Here is an 18769-nt window from a genome sequence, read left to right as displayed (position 1 = left end):
GCCCAGGCTGATGGAGCATTTAATGGGCAATGTCTGCATTTATTCCGGACATCTACATCTAAAAGAGTTTGGATTTCCTGTTGCACGATCCTTTTCTGTCAGACGCTGTAGATGACTCCATTTCTTTGTTTTCCGAACAAAAAAAATGCTCAGTTAGTTATGATGTCTCCTTGGTTTGTAAATGTCAGCAATGTATTTCCATATCGTCACATGGTACTAAATCACTGCTTGTCTTTCAAAGTGTACATCACCTGATATAGATCAAGCCTGTTTCCCCGCATCATTAGAAACATGTTCACATGTCCGATCTTTGCAACACGTGTGTGTGTGTATGTGTGTGTGTGTGTGATCCAGTCCCCGCACCATTTGTGTACAGCAAATCACTGGTGCGGACACTTATTGATTGCCCTTAATGTTCGTCAGCATACGCAAGAGCTAAAGTCTCTGTCATTCCGAAAAGAATCTCGGAGGAGGGAGAGCAGGAGACGGAGCAGGAGGAGATCATAAATGGGAGCCAGCTGGCTGATGGATGAGGTCTTAGGCAACCGTTTAGTCTCTTCTGTCCTTTAGAGCTCAGCGTCAAAGCCAGTGAAGAGCAGAGTGAGGTGCACTGCTGCATTCGTCACATCTCAGGGAGAAACAATAGATAAAGGCGGTGACGTAGCTTGGGGCTGATCATCGATGGCGTATCATTTGATCAGAAGAAAACAAATATTGTCATAGCCTGATAACGATAAAGCAGCATCATTTCAGAATTAGTCACCTACTCGTCGCAACGCCCCCTTTACCTCATTATCCTTATCGGCTATGACCTCCGAGGTCCAGAAACATTCATCACCAAAACACAAAAAAAACAAAACAAAAAAAAAAACACTCCAGTAAGAATAAGATGCTAATCTGGGGTAAGAAGGGAAGTCGTTAGCGCAAGGCAATGGGGGTCAGCCTGTGATGAGTGTGCCCGCAAGTGCACAGCAAGTGATAGACATCTCCTAAGTGTCGCCTTCTCTCTCTGATTGGTTGTTTTTCCTCCGAAGTTGTGGTTTCTTGTATATCATAATTCGAGGCACAAGATGGGGCCAGTGGCGGCTGATTTTTTTTCACACGATTCTCCAGCTATCATTAGTGTTTTAAGAACTATGACAACAAATGATACTGCACATATGTACTCTATTTGCAGCAGTAAAAAGTTCAAGTTAGTTTATTTTCTATAATTAATTTGATAACTATTATTTTTCATGTAGATTTAATAACTTTAAAATCGATTTTAAAAATAATATAGCCGGGTGCCATGTTCGTTGAAATTGTCTCTTGAACAACCCGTTACACACGTTATGTCTTGTTGGACCCATTACGGATGCACCCGAAAATGTTGCCGTAACAGTGAAATGTATATGAATAGAGAGTTGTATTTTTCAGCTCTTATGCATTTTCCAAGTTAAACTAATTAATTACTACAAATCAAGCCACACATAAAGTTAATTTAGCCTTTCTTCCAGTAACATTGTAACATTCATAATTGTCATGTGTCAAGCTCACCGCTCTCAAACCAGAACATCAAAACAAAAATAAAGTTTAAACTACTCTCCCTTTGAAGATGCTTGATGACACGTGATGAGAGAGAAAGGAAGTTGTTTGGAGAGCCATGTTGTCACCTAGTTAAAAATGGGAGTTATGTTCATGCAAATATGAAACAATATTACCAGCGTATTACAGTTTATGTCAAGTGGAAGACTATTAGGGAGAAATGCAAAGAAACAGAACTGAGTGAACAAGCAATGTTTCAAGAAACCCTTTGACATTCTTAATTGTATGTCCAAAGACACAAAAGAAAACAAAGTAAAACTAATCACGCTTTGAAAAGATCTGATGACCCGTACTGGAGGGTGAACAGGAAGTCGTTTTTATGCAGCCATATTGTCACTCAGAAGCATTTTACAGGTATTGATGGAATTAATGTTGCGGAAAATGTATTTATTCGCATGCATTTTTGGCATCATATTAAACAATATTGCCAATGGATTGCGATTTATGTCATGTCGATAATGGAGAAATGAAAAGAAAAAACGAGAACCGAGGCAAATTGCGCAGAGCAAATTAAGTCTCGTAGCTCCCAGGAATATAAACATTGACACACACATCTCATGTCTAATCGTCACTGTATGAACATAACATATCATGCGTAACATTTTGAATAATAATAATATAATAATCACAGATTTTAGTAAGGAGACATCATTCAACTGTCTGACTGACTGCTCATGAGCTAAAAAGCGGAAGTCAACCCAAACAGATTTTTTTTCAAGAATATGTTCTATGCAAGCCCACTAGTTGAAACAAGGCATTGTGATTAATATTGCGTTTGTGGAATATGAGTTAAGCAGCAAAATCCATCCGTTTTTAGCCATCTCAGGGGGCGGCCATTTTGTCACGACGTCATGACATCACAACTACTCAGGGCTCATATAACGACCAATCACGGCTAACTTGTTTTCTGAAGCCGAGCTGTGATTAGTTGTTACCTGAGCCCTGAGTAGTTGTGATGTCATTTTCAGTTGACAGAAATGAGGAAATAGCCGCCTCCTGCGATGGCTAAAAATGGGTGGATTTTGCTGCTAAGTGCTGCTGTTTTAGTTTGCAATGGAGTTCAACTGGGTTCTTTAAAGTCTACCGTGAATACCGTCGATGACCTGTGATAATTACTCCGATTTTTTTTTTCCGTCAACAGAAAAAGGTGAGGTCAATTTGAGGGTTAAGTGGCTGACGTACCCGGCAAGTAATTGAGACGTGCAGTTTCATGCATGCCGTGCTAATGGATGCACCGCTTTCAATCTTTGACTTCAATCAAAGACTTGAATATGAAGATTACGAATTAAAACTCTGTGTTATGAACTAAATATAGCATTTGTTCCAATAAGAATTTAGCTCATTAGGAACTCGTAAAACATTCGCATCAATATATCCTGTAACATAATTTAGTGGTTGCGAGTTTAGTGTTCAGTGTTTCATTAATCAGTTTGACGTAGTGTAATTTATTAATTTGCTCATAATTTTCATTTCCTCTCTGTGCTGACTACATGCGAGGCAGCTGGATTCGGGAGGCTTGCTTACTCACAGTTAAATATCCGGGGCTCATCGTGGGTGGCATGCTTCCTTCCCTGATGCAGTTTTATTCCCACCCAGAGCAGATTAGCTAACAAAAACACACACGCACACACACACACACGCACACAACCTCTTTCTCTTCGGAGAGCTGCTGAGGATACCCTGGTTGCCCGTGGCAACAATAGCAGCGCTAATAAAAGACAGTATTCATCTGGTAAAGTAGAGAAACACTCGCGGCACTCTCATCAAGTTTACGTTATACGGCAGAAACACGATTTCATGTATGTGTATGAACATACTTTGGCCCCCTTCCGATGTCTAACTGAGGCGTTCTTGTGACCGATCTCGATAGTCCGCATCTAAGAGATGGTCATTTGTGGACATTTCTTGGTCAAAAGAAGTAACGTTTTTGAAGCCGCGACTCTCATAGAGAGATCTTCAAATTAAACGGTCATCGGATTAGAAGAGAGCAAAGAAGGAGAGGATCGCTGATTGACAAGCTGCTGCTATGAAGTCTTGAAGTGAATAATGAATCCACTGTCAGGACAACCAGTGTGGTCGCCTCCTATTGGTAATGGTGAAGAATGCAGGTTTAAGGCCCCTTCAGATCAAGCCAAACATTTAACACTGTCAATGCCACTACATATAAGAAAACAACGAAGCTGGTCCTAACAAGCTCTCATCCTGATGGGAAGATTAGCTACAAGGTAGTGGGAGGAAGAGAAAAGTAAGAGTAGGGGGACATTTTGTGAAGCAAAAGAATATATGTTTTTGCTCGCTAAAACTAAAAAGGAGTGATAGAGGAATAAAGCCTTTAATCGGCGAGGTTCCTCTCTGTCTGAGCCACTTCTCCACGGGCCTCTTTGCGGGAGGCGCTCCTCTCATCTGCCGTATTTCCACAGCTTTCACAACCAAACAGAATCGCATTAGAGGTCTAGCTCTGCATCCATTCATGTCGCTTATACCGTACATGCAATGATGAGAGCTGCATGAAGAGGGTGTGTTCAGTAGGCAGTCGATTTGGAGAAAAGCATCCATAGATTTTCGAAGGGGACTTATCATGGGAGGAAGTTGATGTTCATCCCAGCTGACTTTGCACGCCTTGGACTGTCAGATCAAGAAACATTCACACTCACATTCACACCTACTGGCAATTTTTAGTCTTCAGTCTACCTAAAATGCAACATCGTACTGCATGTTGTCAACTGAAAATGACATCAAAGTTGCTCAGGGCTCAGGTAACGACCAATCATGGCTCAGCTTCAGAAAACAAGTAAGCCGTGATTGGTCGTTATCTGAGCCCTGAGTATCTGTGATGTCACTTTCAGTGGACAGAAGTGACAAAATGGCCGCCCCCTGAGATGGCTAAAAAGGGGTGGATTTTGCTCCTTAGCTCATATTCCACAAACACAATATTAAACAGAATGCCGTGTTTAGACTAGTGAAGGCGCATAGAACATATTATTGGAACAATTTTTGGGGGGGTTGACTTCGTCTTTGAATATTACTGCCGTAAGGGATTATGGGTACCATCTTTTTGTGAACGGTTGGTCAGTGGTAATCAACTGTATGTTATTAAGAGGGGTTAAAGGTTGCATTAAGGCAGCTTTTTAGAATTTGAACAACCTTTCCCCCAAGAGCTTCTAAGCCACCTCATTTGAATGGAAAAAAGGAAAGTTCCTAAGCAAACCTGAAGAATCCAAAGAGGCCCTGTGTCCATTCATTATTGCAGTAGCGGGGAAATAAGGAATTTACCCTGCATTGAGTAGCAGACCGAGGTCATTGAGGTTAGGAACTTCGAGTAGAAATGGCTAACACCTGGTTAAATCGCGGATTAAAATGATATTTGTATAGCTAGATTTTCTTTTTTAATGATATATTTTATGTATGTAGGAGCCTGATAAAATAAAAAAGCCTGGAAAATAAAAAATGTGATTGAATTTTGTTATTAAGGTACAGTTGTGCTCATATGTTTATGTAAACTTATGACCAGAACTGTATGTGTACTGTCTATTTGTATCCTATATATTAACTTTAAAGTCTCTAATTAATTACATTTTCAATAATATTTTCTCAAAAATTTGGGGGGCCTTCAATTTGCATATGATGTAGCGTCTAAAGCATAATGTACCAGACCAAACCTGCAATAAAATGACAAGAGTCCTGCGGTCTTTAAATGACGATGGCACCTCTAAAACAAAGACCACAGGGATTAATATGACTCTGGCTTGATGCAATGCATGCTGGGAAAGCCACATGAGCCAAAGGAAAAGAGTTGAGCCTTGTGACACAGCACATAAATATCAGGAAGGGAAAAAAAAACGTTATGTGCAAAAGGGAGTCGTTAAGTTACACTTCACTAATGATTTCACCCAAAAAAAAGGAAAAAAAAAAAAACGGAAATGAAAATGCTTGCAGGTGTTTGCATGGTCTGATTGCGTATAGCTACACCTAATGGGGATAATCAATGTGAATTATTCAAAGTGGTTTGAGCATGTGCGTTGGAATGCGTTTTTCTTGGCATGCGACTTTTCTATAATGCATAGTCACCGCGCTCATGAACAGGATTACAGCGTTTCATAACACACTAGAAGTCTTCATGCTATTCAAAAGAGATGAAAGCGAAAGTGAACTACAGTGATAAAGCAAGGATCACGTTGGTCATGCACATTTTATGAAGGGCTGAAATGAGATCCGTTCCCTTCTCCCACAATGCATATCTCCTCCAAATTGTACTTACTGATATCTTCGGACGACGTTCTAATTAAGTGAAGTTAAATCTTTAATTGACTGGATTTGATTGCGATCTGCCATTCAAATTTTAAATCACTCTCATGAAATCCGCTGCTCGCTTGAAACTTCATGTCTAGGAAGAAATCATTTTTATTCATTGTGGGTCAGCTTTCATGGTGATTCTTTTGTTGATTTATTCGGAAAAGTAAGTTAGTAACATGACATGCAAACAAACTCAAGCGTTTGAAAGTGCTCAGTGTTAATTTGACATCAAAATATCATTGAGGCCCACATATTTCTTAATTGTCCACACTGTGACTCTTGGGTAACCTGTTCATGAATTGTGCAGCTTGGTTTACCCACATGGCCCTCGACTACGACTCTGATGCGACTGTGCAGCCATCATTTATTCATGTCATGGAAGGAAGATCATTTTCACCGCCCACCAGAGAGTGAACCCTATTTAGCGTCTCTGCAAACCTGAGTCCTGCGACTCAACATTGTAGTGCTCAGGAAAAGAAAGAAGAAATCAAAGATCATGGGATCCACGGCACTTCAGCTAATGCCAATGAAAAATGGATTTAAAGGGACACTTACTCAATTGGGAGAAAAATCCTGAGGGCAAATGTCCTGAAACTGTAAGTACTGTATCAACCGCTTGTTTGTGTTGGCTTTAATGCCTCAATTGGGGTTGTAAAATTCCAGGATTATTTTTTTTAATAATTGGAAACTTTCAATAAATAAAAGACCTCCATGGCCATTAATAGTTTGGACGTACTGTGGACCGACACTATTTTCTCTTCAAGATATATGCTTGTAACATAAAATAATTTTGTGTAAACTGGTTAACAACATGCGGAAAGACTGCTGTTTAATTTATCTGAGAGGCTGTTTACATGCTGCTGCTGTGGTTAGCAACAGAGATCAGCGATGAACTATTTAATTCCTGTTTTTAATGTAACGAATTGCACAATTTTGACATTATTTAAAAGGAGCAAAGATGTTACAATCCGTTTTTTTTAATTTCCTAATGACAACATATTCACACCACAATATGGCAGCTTGTTAAAACTATACAATTTACAGTTTCATAAAAAGACATTAAATTCATATTTAACACAACTGAGTTGCATGGCCTGTTTAAAAAATTAACTACCCACCTCTGACTGGCAATATGGATCTCTGCGATCAGCTATCTTACAAGCCGCTGTCCACTCTTTTTATGCACCATGGACCACTGTCGCATAAAGGCACATTTTGACGGCCCATCAATGTCGCGGCACAGCGACATGGAGTTGTTGTCTCACCGCCGGCCCTCCTGTGACAACCGTTGTTCATAGGCTACTATGCAAAGTGCCACGAGGGAGAACTTCAAAATCAAATAGGTAATACTGTACAATGCCTTAGTTAATTTTTATTTTGAATTTGGCCATCGGAATCAATCATTGTGACGGCTGACTTGATTTGGGAATGAGGCTGGCCTGATGTTTTTAGTGTGCAAAAGCGTGGTGACGGACTTAAACTGAAGTGAAATATTTCATTTTCAGTGCTCATCCGCACCGGTGCACCGCTTATGTGCACCCCCTGTCTATAAGCATGTTTTTGTTGTCATATGAACAAACCTAATGTACAGATTTGAGTATCATTCCCAAATAAAAGTCAAAGGACTTATGTATTCATTAATTCAAATAAAATGTTGAATTCCTCATGAAAACATAACGGTTTCTGGATATTTACTATGCCTTCAAAATGTTGCCACAGTCCTGAAAAACCATGCAAAACAAAAAATATTTTTGATAGATTTCAAACAATTTTCTTATCATAAAATGAGCGAATCTGTAAGATAAAAATGCACTTCACTTTTTGTACTCCAACAGCTTGCGCCCGTGTCCACACACATCATTTGGGCTGCAGGAAATGTGTTCTAAATATACACCACCGAAGTCCTCTCCCAGCAAATGTGCAGTGTGTCAAATAAATCCATGCATCTGGAAACTCACATTCACACTGTTGCTTTGGGAAAGCAAACACATTGCCTCACATGAACTAGAAGAATAGCGTGCGCTGAGGCAAAAACACTGTTTCCGATGGCTCATCGCCATGTATTTTGTGGCAAAACACTGCTGTGGTGTTGATGAGAGGACGTGATATTATTCACATCTCATGGCGCCGGCACGTGCGCGCATGCGAGCGGGGCATGCTAGCGGACAACAGGGCGCATTAACATACCCACCCATGCAGACGCGAGAGCACTGCACACAACTTATTATGGCTGCTACAATAACTAGGGAAGCATTTAGAGGGAGAGACAGGGAGGCTTTGAATAATGGATGCAAAGAGCCCTGTTACACGGAGGACAAGCCTTTGAAGTGACATAACTTACTGCCATTGCTTTCATGGCGAAAACCAGTGTGCGGATTCAAAGACGCAGGGAAGAGACCCAAGAGACCAAGAAAAAAAAATTACCGGTATGAATTGTTTTGTCACCTTGTGTCAGGTGGTGGGAAGCAGTCACAAAAGATGCCAAATTTAGGCGGGTGTACAAAAGAAGAAATATATACTGTATTAATTGTAGTAGAAGTGGCAGTGTTAGAGTGACATAAACCAAAATGTAGTGACTTTAGCCAGGACTTTGGAAAGATGACACCAAGTCGAGACCGAGACTTTGAGGACACGAGGCAAAGTCAAGACCAAGCCTTTACGGAGATGAGACGGAGCCAAGAGAAAGATTTTGAAAAGATCCGACAGAGACGAGATCCAAGACCTTGAGGCGACAAGACAGAGTTAAGCTCAAGTTTATGAGGAGATCAGACAACGGTAAAGACAAGCCATTGAGATCTTGTCAAGCCAAGATCAAGCCTGAGGCAATGTGAGACCAAGGCAAGAGCAGGTATAGGAAGATATGAACAAGTTTGATGGAAGGTCAAAATTAAGGATTTGGGGCGGTAAGACCAAGTCAAGAACAAGACATGTGGTGGGGACAAGACCAAATCAAAACCAAGACCCAGGCAAAATGAGACCAAATCTTTGAGGAGATGAGACAGAGTCAAAACAAAGATTTTGAGGGTGCAAAGCTGAGACAATTGGCCTCATTCATCAACCGTCCGTATGCACCAATTTATGCGCCAAACATGCGCACTCGCATCTGGAAAAGCCTAGAGAACTGCTCACGTTTCCTGGTTAATCCAAGGCTTTAAAGATTAGTACACATACACGTTACAAAACAATATTTCCTGACATTTACAATTTTTGAGTGTACACTTTTGAAAATAGGATAATTGAGATAGTTATGGATGCTTTGCCATTCCTCGCAACAGTTTCCTGCTTAACCTCTGCACATTGGATGAGATCTGTCAAATGGATGCCCTTTTTTGGCGGGGGATGCATGACATATGTTATGCAAATCAGGGTGCCGCAGGCACATTATGTCGTTCAGAAAGAATTATGATTGATCAAATTACCCACAGTGGTGTGAAAAAAATGGGCCGTAGGTGAATCCGACAGTGATTTTTCATATACGCTCAACTTGTGTGCAGAGTACAAATGTTCCTACACTTTTATTAGTGAATGAGTCCCACCATGAGTAAAGAATAAGACTTAAGGAGATGAGACCAGGTCAAGACGAAGGCTGAGGTAATGTAAGACCAAGTAAAGAACAAGACTTTGAGGAGATTAACCAATCAAGAACTAGACCAAGGTTGGTCTCGACTAAATTGAGATCAAGACAAGGTTAAGGCTTGCTAGCATTTGTAAAAATCTACCAAATGTAATGGAGAAAAAATAAACAAACAGGCGCTGGAAATCAGCTAAAACACTTTCAATAAACACTTTTACAAAAAAACAAGTTATTTCTGAGGAAAAAGTATCCAAAACCCATCACATCACATAAAAATTCAAGGTTTCTCCTGAATATGTATGAAGAAAAAAAAAAAACACATGCTTTACACGTTTGATTTAGCTGACCAATGCGGTGACAACATCACTGTGCACTCAAACAACATTGTCCTAATTGAGTTTACAGAACATTTATTCACCCAAGGCCTTGAATATTTCTCCACATTAAAATGCATCAAAACGCCACCTGCAAGTGCTTCCTTCCTTCCTTTTTATTATTATTTTTTTTAATCCGCAACTAGTCCCTGAGTACAGTACGTATGAATCGTCACTGTCCTTCAGAAAGTCAGCTAGGGTTGATTTTGTTTGTTTTGTTTTGGACAAAGGCTGCTTTTATTCTCTGATAAACTTTCCTGAATCCATTTGAGTCTTGCATATGCTTACGAGTGCATCTGATTAAAACTTCTTGAGCGGAGAATCGTCTGGGCTTCTCTTAGCCCGAATGTGCTGACTTGAAATAAAAGCCAATTTCATGCCCGTCACCAGTAAAAGTCTGAGGCATGCTTATGTAATTAATTTGGTTCGTATTTTTGCACTGAACATTGTCCAATTGATCACGCTGGAATCTCTTATCACTTGAGCCTTTTATCACCTGCCAAAGCCAGCAGTTCATTTATATCCATTATAATTCAGATATCTCGATGCAGAATACTTTTTTTTTTTTTTTTTGCATGTCCATGTTGCCAATTGATTGGAAGATATTAAAATAGTATCAATCCCACTTTGAGCTCATTTCAACTCATGCTTCGGGCGACATGTAAGGACAAGCAATCGTCTCCTAGTCCAAGTATTTTAAGCGTATCAAATCACATCATATTTGACGCTCGTTGTAGTTTAATGTTTTTTGTTTATCTAATAAATTGATCTTTTGAAAGTTATAAAATATCCGAGGGATATTTACTGCAAAATTACAATTTGTCCATTTGGGCTTGCTGCTTGCCAGATGGCTGGTTAAAGGTTTAAAAGACGCGCGACAAAGGATTCCCCATCATATGGACCTACAAAACAACTAAAAATGCTTTAATTTGCATGGTAGTTGGCCACCATTGTTGTTTTGGTTGTGACGTACTACTGTGTGCATACACTGAACATTTTACATGGATGTGCATGTTCCCCTTCATCATAGACTAATAGTTTTAGTGTTTAGATGGAAATGATGTTTAAAAAAAATTGTATTTTTTAGTAGCGATGTCCAATAAGACCGATTTCCTTTTCCGATCAGATAGATAGACTAAAATGGGTAAAAATAAACCCGGTTTCCATGATAACTATTCCATACAAGCTTGTGCAAATACACTTGTCGGGGAAATTTGAAAAGGGAGTTTTGAGTTTTTAAAAGAGTTTTGAGTATTATTATTAATATTTTTCTATCATTTTTTTAAAATTATTTTTTTGTCATCATTATTATTTTATATCATTATTATCATTATTATTATTATTTTTATTATTTATACTCTTCTTTTATTCTTATTATTATTATCTATCTTAAACTTGGAGGATGACGCAGCGGTTAGACTCCTGCTGTTTTTGACTCAAATTTAACTTGCTAGTAAATATTTAATGAAATAAATAAATCCCACAAAATTTGCACATTGCAAATATGAACTTATCAGTTAAAGTATATTAGACTGATTGGCGATAATAATAGATATATTTTATACTTTTTTTAAACAATTTTTTCCTTACATGTATTTTTCTTAGTCTACGAAACCAAACTATGTTTTCCCCTGTGATATTATCCCTGTAACACACATTATTACGCCAAGCCGAACTCATGCGTCTATCTGTTGAAGCACGTATTTATTTCATTACTTATTTCATAACCATGTTTATTAATTTGAACTACTCCTACAGCAACAGTGCTTATCATCCCCTAAAGCTACACATTTACTCCCTCTGTACCCGGATAGTGCCAGAGACATCTGTCTTGCCTTAGAGGCAGCACCTGACACTGTGCTCTCCTCTTCTGTCCGCCTTATCCTAAATGTCTCGTATTCTGTGTTGTGATTTAACCTGAGGTGCTTCAAATTTTTGTTATTTTGCCACAACCCCTGACTTTTCAAAACCACCAACCGTATCTTGGCTGTTTGTGGGCCTGAACTAGCTCCCCACATGACGCCATTCGCGCTCTGCCATAACGCCATTGGATCGAATCAAACTGACTGAGTGACGTGATCGTGCACCTCCACTGTATTCTTGCTATTAATATACATTACTCAAATGATCTAAGTATCAGAAGTATTCAATATTTTGAGGTGAGCATAAAGATCTGGTAAAGAAGGTTTTGATATTTCAGTGGTAACAACTCTTAAGTTGCAGGCTCCAAGGCCTGGTGTCATGAACTCATTTTGTGCAGATGCCTTTCAGTGCCAGCCTTATGACTAACTGGTGCTCAGTCAGGTCTTTAACTTGCCTTTCTCCTTAAGTCACCCGGGATAGGACCCAGACCGCCATGAACAGGATAAGCGGTATAAAAAAAATGCTGGATTGATAAGAAATGTCATGTCTGAAAGTCTCAAAAGAAAACCATTCCAAACTTGTCTATGTAAGCCTCTGGGTCTGAGTAAAAAAATCTGCCTTTATAGGCCACGACTCTGTTTTTTTTTTTTTTTTTTCACAATCTCTACTCGATCCCTCTCCCCTTGTATCGTCTGCAGCCACAGGACCAAGTCTTCAGGCTGGCCGCCCCCTTCGGGGACGTGGAGTGCCTCGCAGGGACCCCCCAATGGCTGGGACATGGGCACCAATAGAGAGGGGCGTGACTGCTACATCAAGTGAGTGTTTTAAAGGAGCTCCAACCCCCAGATGTTTCAGACCACTTGGCAAAGCTATGACTTCTCCAGCAGCGTCACCGCCTCCACGGCATCTCCATCTGTGCATTCGGAATACTGATTCGCTTTTCCTTACCCTGCTGTGTGCTCTCTCTCTCTCTTTCTTTCTTTTTCTCTATGCCTTGCACACCGCACTCTCCCTCTCACACACCCACCACACTCTGCACGCAGTCTCTTGTATGCAGAAGAGGACTTTTTTTCTAAACAAATTCACCTGTGCGGGGATTTGCTTTTGTGCTGCTACTTGTCTCATTCATCAGAGGATTCCAGCTTTATTAATTGTCTCATAAAGGTAAAGAGATGCTAAGTCTGTGTTGTGCATGTCCTTTAATAATGTTAAATTCTTATGGACTTGTGATGACATCCTGTATTGCATACTTCTTGAGGTTTCCTTTCCAGAAAAAGTGATTGTGACATACGAACCACAGCTGATAGTCGATGCGTTTATCTTCGATTCAGTCTTGTGTATTTACGTGATGCACCAAAGCGGAGGTGAAGCCTCGTCACACGGGGTTGTAGCCCGGCGTGCGTGATGTGGAGAGGTGTTATATAAGAAGTGAGAGTGCTGGATGCAGTCAGAGAGTGCATCTGCATGAGGCAGATTCACGGAGGCTGTTCTGGCGTCAGACCTGGGTCGTCAAAATTTGCGGGAGACTCATGAATAATCAAATGTCCACTCGTATGTCTGTCGGTGGCCATCTGAGCGTGTCGAGGCCGCCGGGCACAATGCAAGTCGGTAGCGTTCCTTCAAGGAACGTGTCTGCGTGACAGCGGCACATAAATAAACCAGTGGCCATTTGATATTAACAGTATGACACACAGTATTAAAAGGACGTGATGCAGTCTTGGGAGTGATTCTGAACGAGTGTTGTACATCCTCGGGAAAACGATTTAGCAAGATGGTCTTCTCTTCACGAAGAACTGCTGAATGCAAGGATGTCACGTCTCAATTAGGAGTTGCATAAAGGGTCAATATAGCGTGGTCTTTAAAAGAAGGATTGACAATCAAGTTTGTGTGTTGGCAACATAATCTTAAATATACAAGTTTTTAACAGTAATGAGGCACAGAGAGGAAGTGTAATCCACATTCTCCAAAATATGCTTCAATGTCCAGTAGCCTTTTTTGAGCCGTAGCTAATGCCAAAGGCTTTTCTAAACTGCGGATACCTCTTTATTCTACGGATGAAGTGGGTGTCCCACACAAAATAGCACCACGCCAAGGAGACAATGTTGAAGGGAGACACAAAATGTCGAGGGGAGACAATAAAATAATAGCACTCTAGTATGGGAAGTCATAATGATTTCAGAGTTGCAATGCACGCCACGACAGTGTCACCTGCCTCTATCCCTCTCTTTACTCCCCCACCTTATCTGTTTAAAGGGGAAGCCAACCCAAACATATTTTTTTCAAGACTATGTTCTGTGCAGGCCCACTAGTTGAAACAAGGCAATATGATTCATATGAAATACGAGTAAAGCAGCAAAATCCACCCATTTTTAGCCATCTGAGGGGGAATTTTGTTACTTCTGTCGACTGAAAATGACATCACAATTGCTCAGGAATCAGGTAACGACCAAGCACGGCTCAGCTTCAGAAAACAGGTGAGCCGTGATTGGTCATTACCTGAGCCCCGAGCAACTGTGATGTAATTTCCAGTCGACAGAAATGACAAAATGCCCCCCCGAGAGATAGCTAAAAACAGGTGGATTTTGTTACTTATCTCATATTCCACAAACACAATATTAGTCAGAATGCTGTGATTCAACCAGTGGGCCTGCTGGGAACATATTCTTAAAAAAATATATGTTTGGGTTGACTTCCGCTTTAAGGGTTTCGCAGGTATAGCCAGCTGTATTGAAAATGGGTCAGATATCCAGGATGAAAAATATTGAGAGTGCATGACAGAGCGTGTAAAGAAGGGTAGTTGCAAAACTGTCTAAAGAAGGGGGCCGGTGGGCTTGTGGGGGGGTGGCTGCTGGTTGAAAAAAGAAAGAGCTAATAGAGTAGTGGAAATACTAGTTAGGAAGCACTATATTTGACTATTTGATCATTCAGGCATTATATGGAACTGACTTTTTTAAGGGTTAAATGGAGAATAATACCACTTGGCTAAAACCAGTAGAAGCACTGTTGATTCAGTCGCAACTTGTTTGCTGGCATGACAAAGCTAACAAACAACACGAAAGCACTTCAAAAAGCGAGTGACAGCCCACTTCAGAAAAACGTACTCCGTTGTTCCTAACTACATTTTGCTATGTACAACCACTTGCTGTCAACTGAAAATGACATCACAATAGCTCAGCCTGCAAACCTGATGTCATTTTCAGTCAGTTTAAAGCTGGATATTCTACAGAAGTGGTATTATTTAGAACATATTGATATTCAAGACGGACTTCAAAAGAGATCTACTATTATGTTGTTTTGTTTTATTTTCTACCCATACAGAGGAGGCATAATTTGACTGCACAATACGCAGCTACATTTGCTACATTTGAATTAGTAGATGGACTGAGTGGTGCAAATTGCCACAGATTTGTTTGGCACACTTTCACATTGCCACACGTGAGGAACACCTACTCTTTAGGGTGTAAAGGATCAAAGAGGAGACTGATTTGCTGGTGGAGGAGACACAACCCTGAATACATTGACAATTCTGGCTGAAGAATTTCCTTCTTAAATGTTGACAAATGGGGGATGAGATTTCAAACAAAAAGCAAAGAACCAGGAGTCATTATTTGTTTACGTGGTTGAAATAAAAAATTAAGAAGCAGGTGTGAACAGAGAACAAAGATAAACACTTCCAAGATGTAAATGGAACAACTGTTGTCGGCATGGTGCCGCGGTTGTCTGGTTTTGGGGCACGGTCCATTAAACAAAATGAAATCCAAATGCACAAATATTGCAAATGTTGTCCGTGCATCTTCCTCTAGGTGCCTTACTAAAAATCATTGTGGATATATGCTAGTTGCTAATGCGTATAATTAGGGGTCATCACATGCATGGCTGTCTGCACAATGGGAATGAAGCCATGTTAAGCAGGTGGCAAGCACTGGGGAAGAGACAGAACAGACCCATATGGTTTTGACAATCTGTTGAATTCCTCACTTGGGGGCTTTAAAAAAAATTGATACGATAAGTGTATATGGCCACCAAAATGTGTCAAGTCCTTTTAGAGAATGAACAATATTTAAAAAAATACAGGGAAGAACAGGCCCTCACAGCCCCATACCCGTCAGGGACAAGTGAAAATTAAAAAGTGCGCCAGATGGACTTGATGCACGTACTGTATATAGAGTTGGAAGTTAATTGGAGCGTCAGAGCAGAGTTATTGCGTCTATACTATATATCTGCCAGTAGGGCGGGGACTATGAATCATTTCAGGCCAGGACGTTCATCACATAAACAGTACGAGGTAATTGATCTGGCTCTGACCTTGTGCATCTGAGTTTTGTGGCATGTCATGCAACTTAGCACGACTCATCTGTCAAGTATGCAAAGTTCAAATTTAGTCACAAACGGACAGAATTTCATGGATTAGTTTGTTTTTAAGGCAAGGAAATGGCCAAAATGACCCTAAAATGACCTAATCAAACCAAATGGCAGATCTTACATGTGTTGTCAAGCACAGCATTTTGATACATTTTTGTGAGTCTACTCTTGTTAAACTCTTGTCCAACAAATGTAATGTTACAAAGTAAGGCTAGGAGGGTGGTGTAAAGCTAATTTCTCAGGGGGTGGGATGGTTACAGTGATCCCCAGTAAACGTACATTTTCACCAGGTGAACACACCAGCAAAAATTTCTAAAGTTCTGAAATTTACGATTTATTCGGCCTACAAATAATAATGACAAAAAAAAAGCCATTTGAAGAGTCCCTCCGTAACACATGTTCAGGCCCTAATAAAAGCTGTCTGTTTGTTTCATAGCCAGAGTGTGCTACTGGAAGATATTAAAACTCTAATTAAAAAAGTGTCAACATTTCCAGGAAGTGTAATACCAGAAAGCTACACTTTAACACCAGGCATCACATAAAACACAATGGCTCCTACTTAATGGAGATTACATTGTAAACAGTGCAGAATATATTCGATTTGCCATAAAAAAAGACAAATTCAGTTAACGATACTTCTGAACCTTCAACTTTGATATTAATAAACTCACAACAGAGTACAATACAGACGGGGGTCCGCACTTAAAACGCTGCTCCGCCTTTGTTGTCTCGCCAAATTTTTCAAAAGTATTTTTTAAAGATGTACATATGAAGGAAACGCTCTCATCATACAGAAATTCACTACGCTATTGGGGATTATGCTGCACTTGTTCTCTCCTTTCTTGTTTTTGGCAACTGACAGATTTTGCTGTGTCTTTGTTTCGTGGTTAATTGTTGTAATTATTGCCAAATAGCACATGTGTCAAGAATAAATGTGAATTACACACTGTCTGCCTAAGCCCAAAGGCTTTAATTAACCAACATTGCTGGTAAGATTCTGCTTGTGACTCTGTGCTGAAAAACTCTTCAGAAGGTTAAGGATGGAAAATATAAAATGGTTTGCATTCAGTTTCGAATGCTGAGATTGTCATAGATCAAGTAAGGACTTTATTGCTGTTGTCGCAGTCTCTTGTAAAGATTACAATACATGATAACCTAGTGTTTTCAATTCCAGCAATATTTACAACTAGACCCTAAAAAGAAGTGGTACATGTGTACAGAATTAGGGAAGAAATAACTTCCCAAATACGCACACCACCCTTCCTGTGGTTGGCGATCACGAGTGACACCGGGGATTTGGCGCATGGTGACAAAAATGCCACTTTGGGTCACTCAATGCCAATTGAAACTACTACGTATTACGCACGGGGCACAAACGGGAAGTGACAAATGCGGATAAACAGTGAGCACGCCTTTGCTGCCTTAATCTTCTTACAAGCACGAGAGCAAGGGGTTGACAATGTAATCATTTCCATACTGTGTCAAAAGCGTGAGGGTTTGCTTCGAGTGGGAGTTCATCATGAGCGAAAGATATAGCTGAATGCATTGTTTACGTTTTTATCATCCGTCCCCAGCCAATAGCTTTCCGGTTGGCTTTTTCTAACCGTGAGGAATAGTGACTACCGCTGCCGACGGTATGGACGAGAATTACATCTCACGCATGCGCAGAATGTACTTTGACGGTCAGCGTCGCTGTCTGTCGTTGCGGAGTATTTTTCCAGCGTGAATTGCTGACAGTCGGCCCGACGCCACAGAGGGTTAGAGTTGGTCACTGTCGGCACACGTCGGATTGGTCTGGCCTTAACATTATTTTCTAAACTTGGGGCAATATGTCTGGAATGCTGCTCTGTGGGAGTCAAGCACCAATTACAGACGCAAGGAAATGCAGAGAAAGGAGTTTCACCATAGACGATATGGCATGACACCTTCTTGCCTCTAGGTCAGCCCTGAGATCATTCAGGAGTTCCAAAACTGCATCGCTGGATAGACGTTATGTCGTTGATTGTATTTAAAAAGTTCTCCCTGCCGCCTCTCATTTTTCCCGCCTCATTTCAGACGTGCGATATTAGGTGCAAAATTCACCAGCACAATTCAGCTCAGGTTTGATAAATCACACTGCGCTTGATAAATTCATCTCTTGACATAAATTCCTGCTACAATGCACAAAATGAAATGCTTAGCAATTTAGCGCGTTTGTCAGACACATTCCTAGTTGCGCCTGGTTTATAGATCAGCTTCAACTTGTTTTATGCGCACAAAACTCTGCTAAATCAGGCCCTTTGACTCCAAAGGCCAAAACAAAACCAAGCCATTACACAGTATGTAACTCAGAATATAAAATGTAAGAATGTTTGAGGTACAGGCTGGCATATTCAAAACTCTCTCACAGAACATACAGTAACATCTAGTCCCCAGTAAAACAAAGTGTAATCCCACTAATCCTTGTGTTACTTTTCACAGCCAATTCAGCCAGAGCATCTCCCTGGAAGAGGTTCGCCTAGATGGAGACAAGTTTGTGCCACCAGCACCCCGGAAGGTGGAGATGAGACGAGACCCAGTGCTTGGCTTTGGCTTTGTGGCAGGCAGTGAGAAACCTGTGGTGGTCCGCTCAGTCACACCAGGTAAAGTGGCTCAGCTTTTACTCCAACAGTGACTCATCCAATTATTGACACTTTAGGCCCAGAGGCCCAAACTCTCCATAAAAGTAGAAAAGAGAAAA

The 18769-nt window shown here is 40.5% G+C and overlaps 1 protein-coding gene across 9 annotated transcripts in view; it reads left to right on the top strand.

Moving 5' to 3' along the window:
• The window catches only part of LOC147136404 (FERM and PDZ domain-containing protein 4-like), a 47163-nt gene that overhangs the window by 15291 nt on the left and 13103 nt on the right, over positions 1-18769 (top strand). For 3 of the 9 annotated variants that reach the window (XM_086052188.1, XM_086052189.1, XM_086052190.1), the window contains exons 2-3: positions 12387-12503; positions 18511-18671. In XM_086052188.1, the coding sequence (XP_085908314.1) occupies positions 12387-12503; positions 18511-18671 (278 nt within the window). The other 6 variants (XM_086052194.1, XM_086052195.1, XM_086052193.1 and 3 more) reach the window with 6 other exon arrangements.

This window comes from Filicampus tigris, chromosome 14 (assembly GCF_054856515.1).
Source record: "Filicampus tigris isolate MCC_2025a chromosome 14, RoL_Ftig_1.0, whole genome shotgun sequence".
Taxonomy (NCBI): Eukaryota; Metazoa; Chordata; class Actinopteri; order Syngnathiformes; family Syngnathidae; genus Filicampus; species Filicampus tigris.
This window is presented reverse-complemented; position numbering and strand designations above follow the sequence as displayed.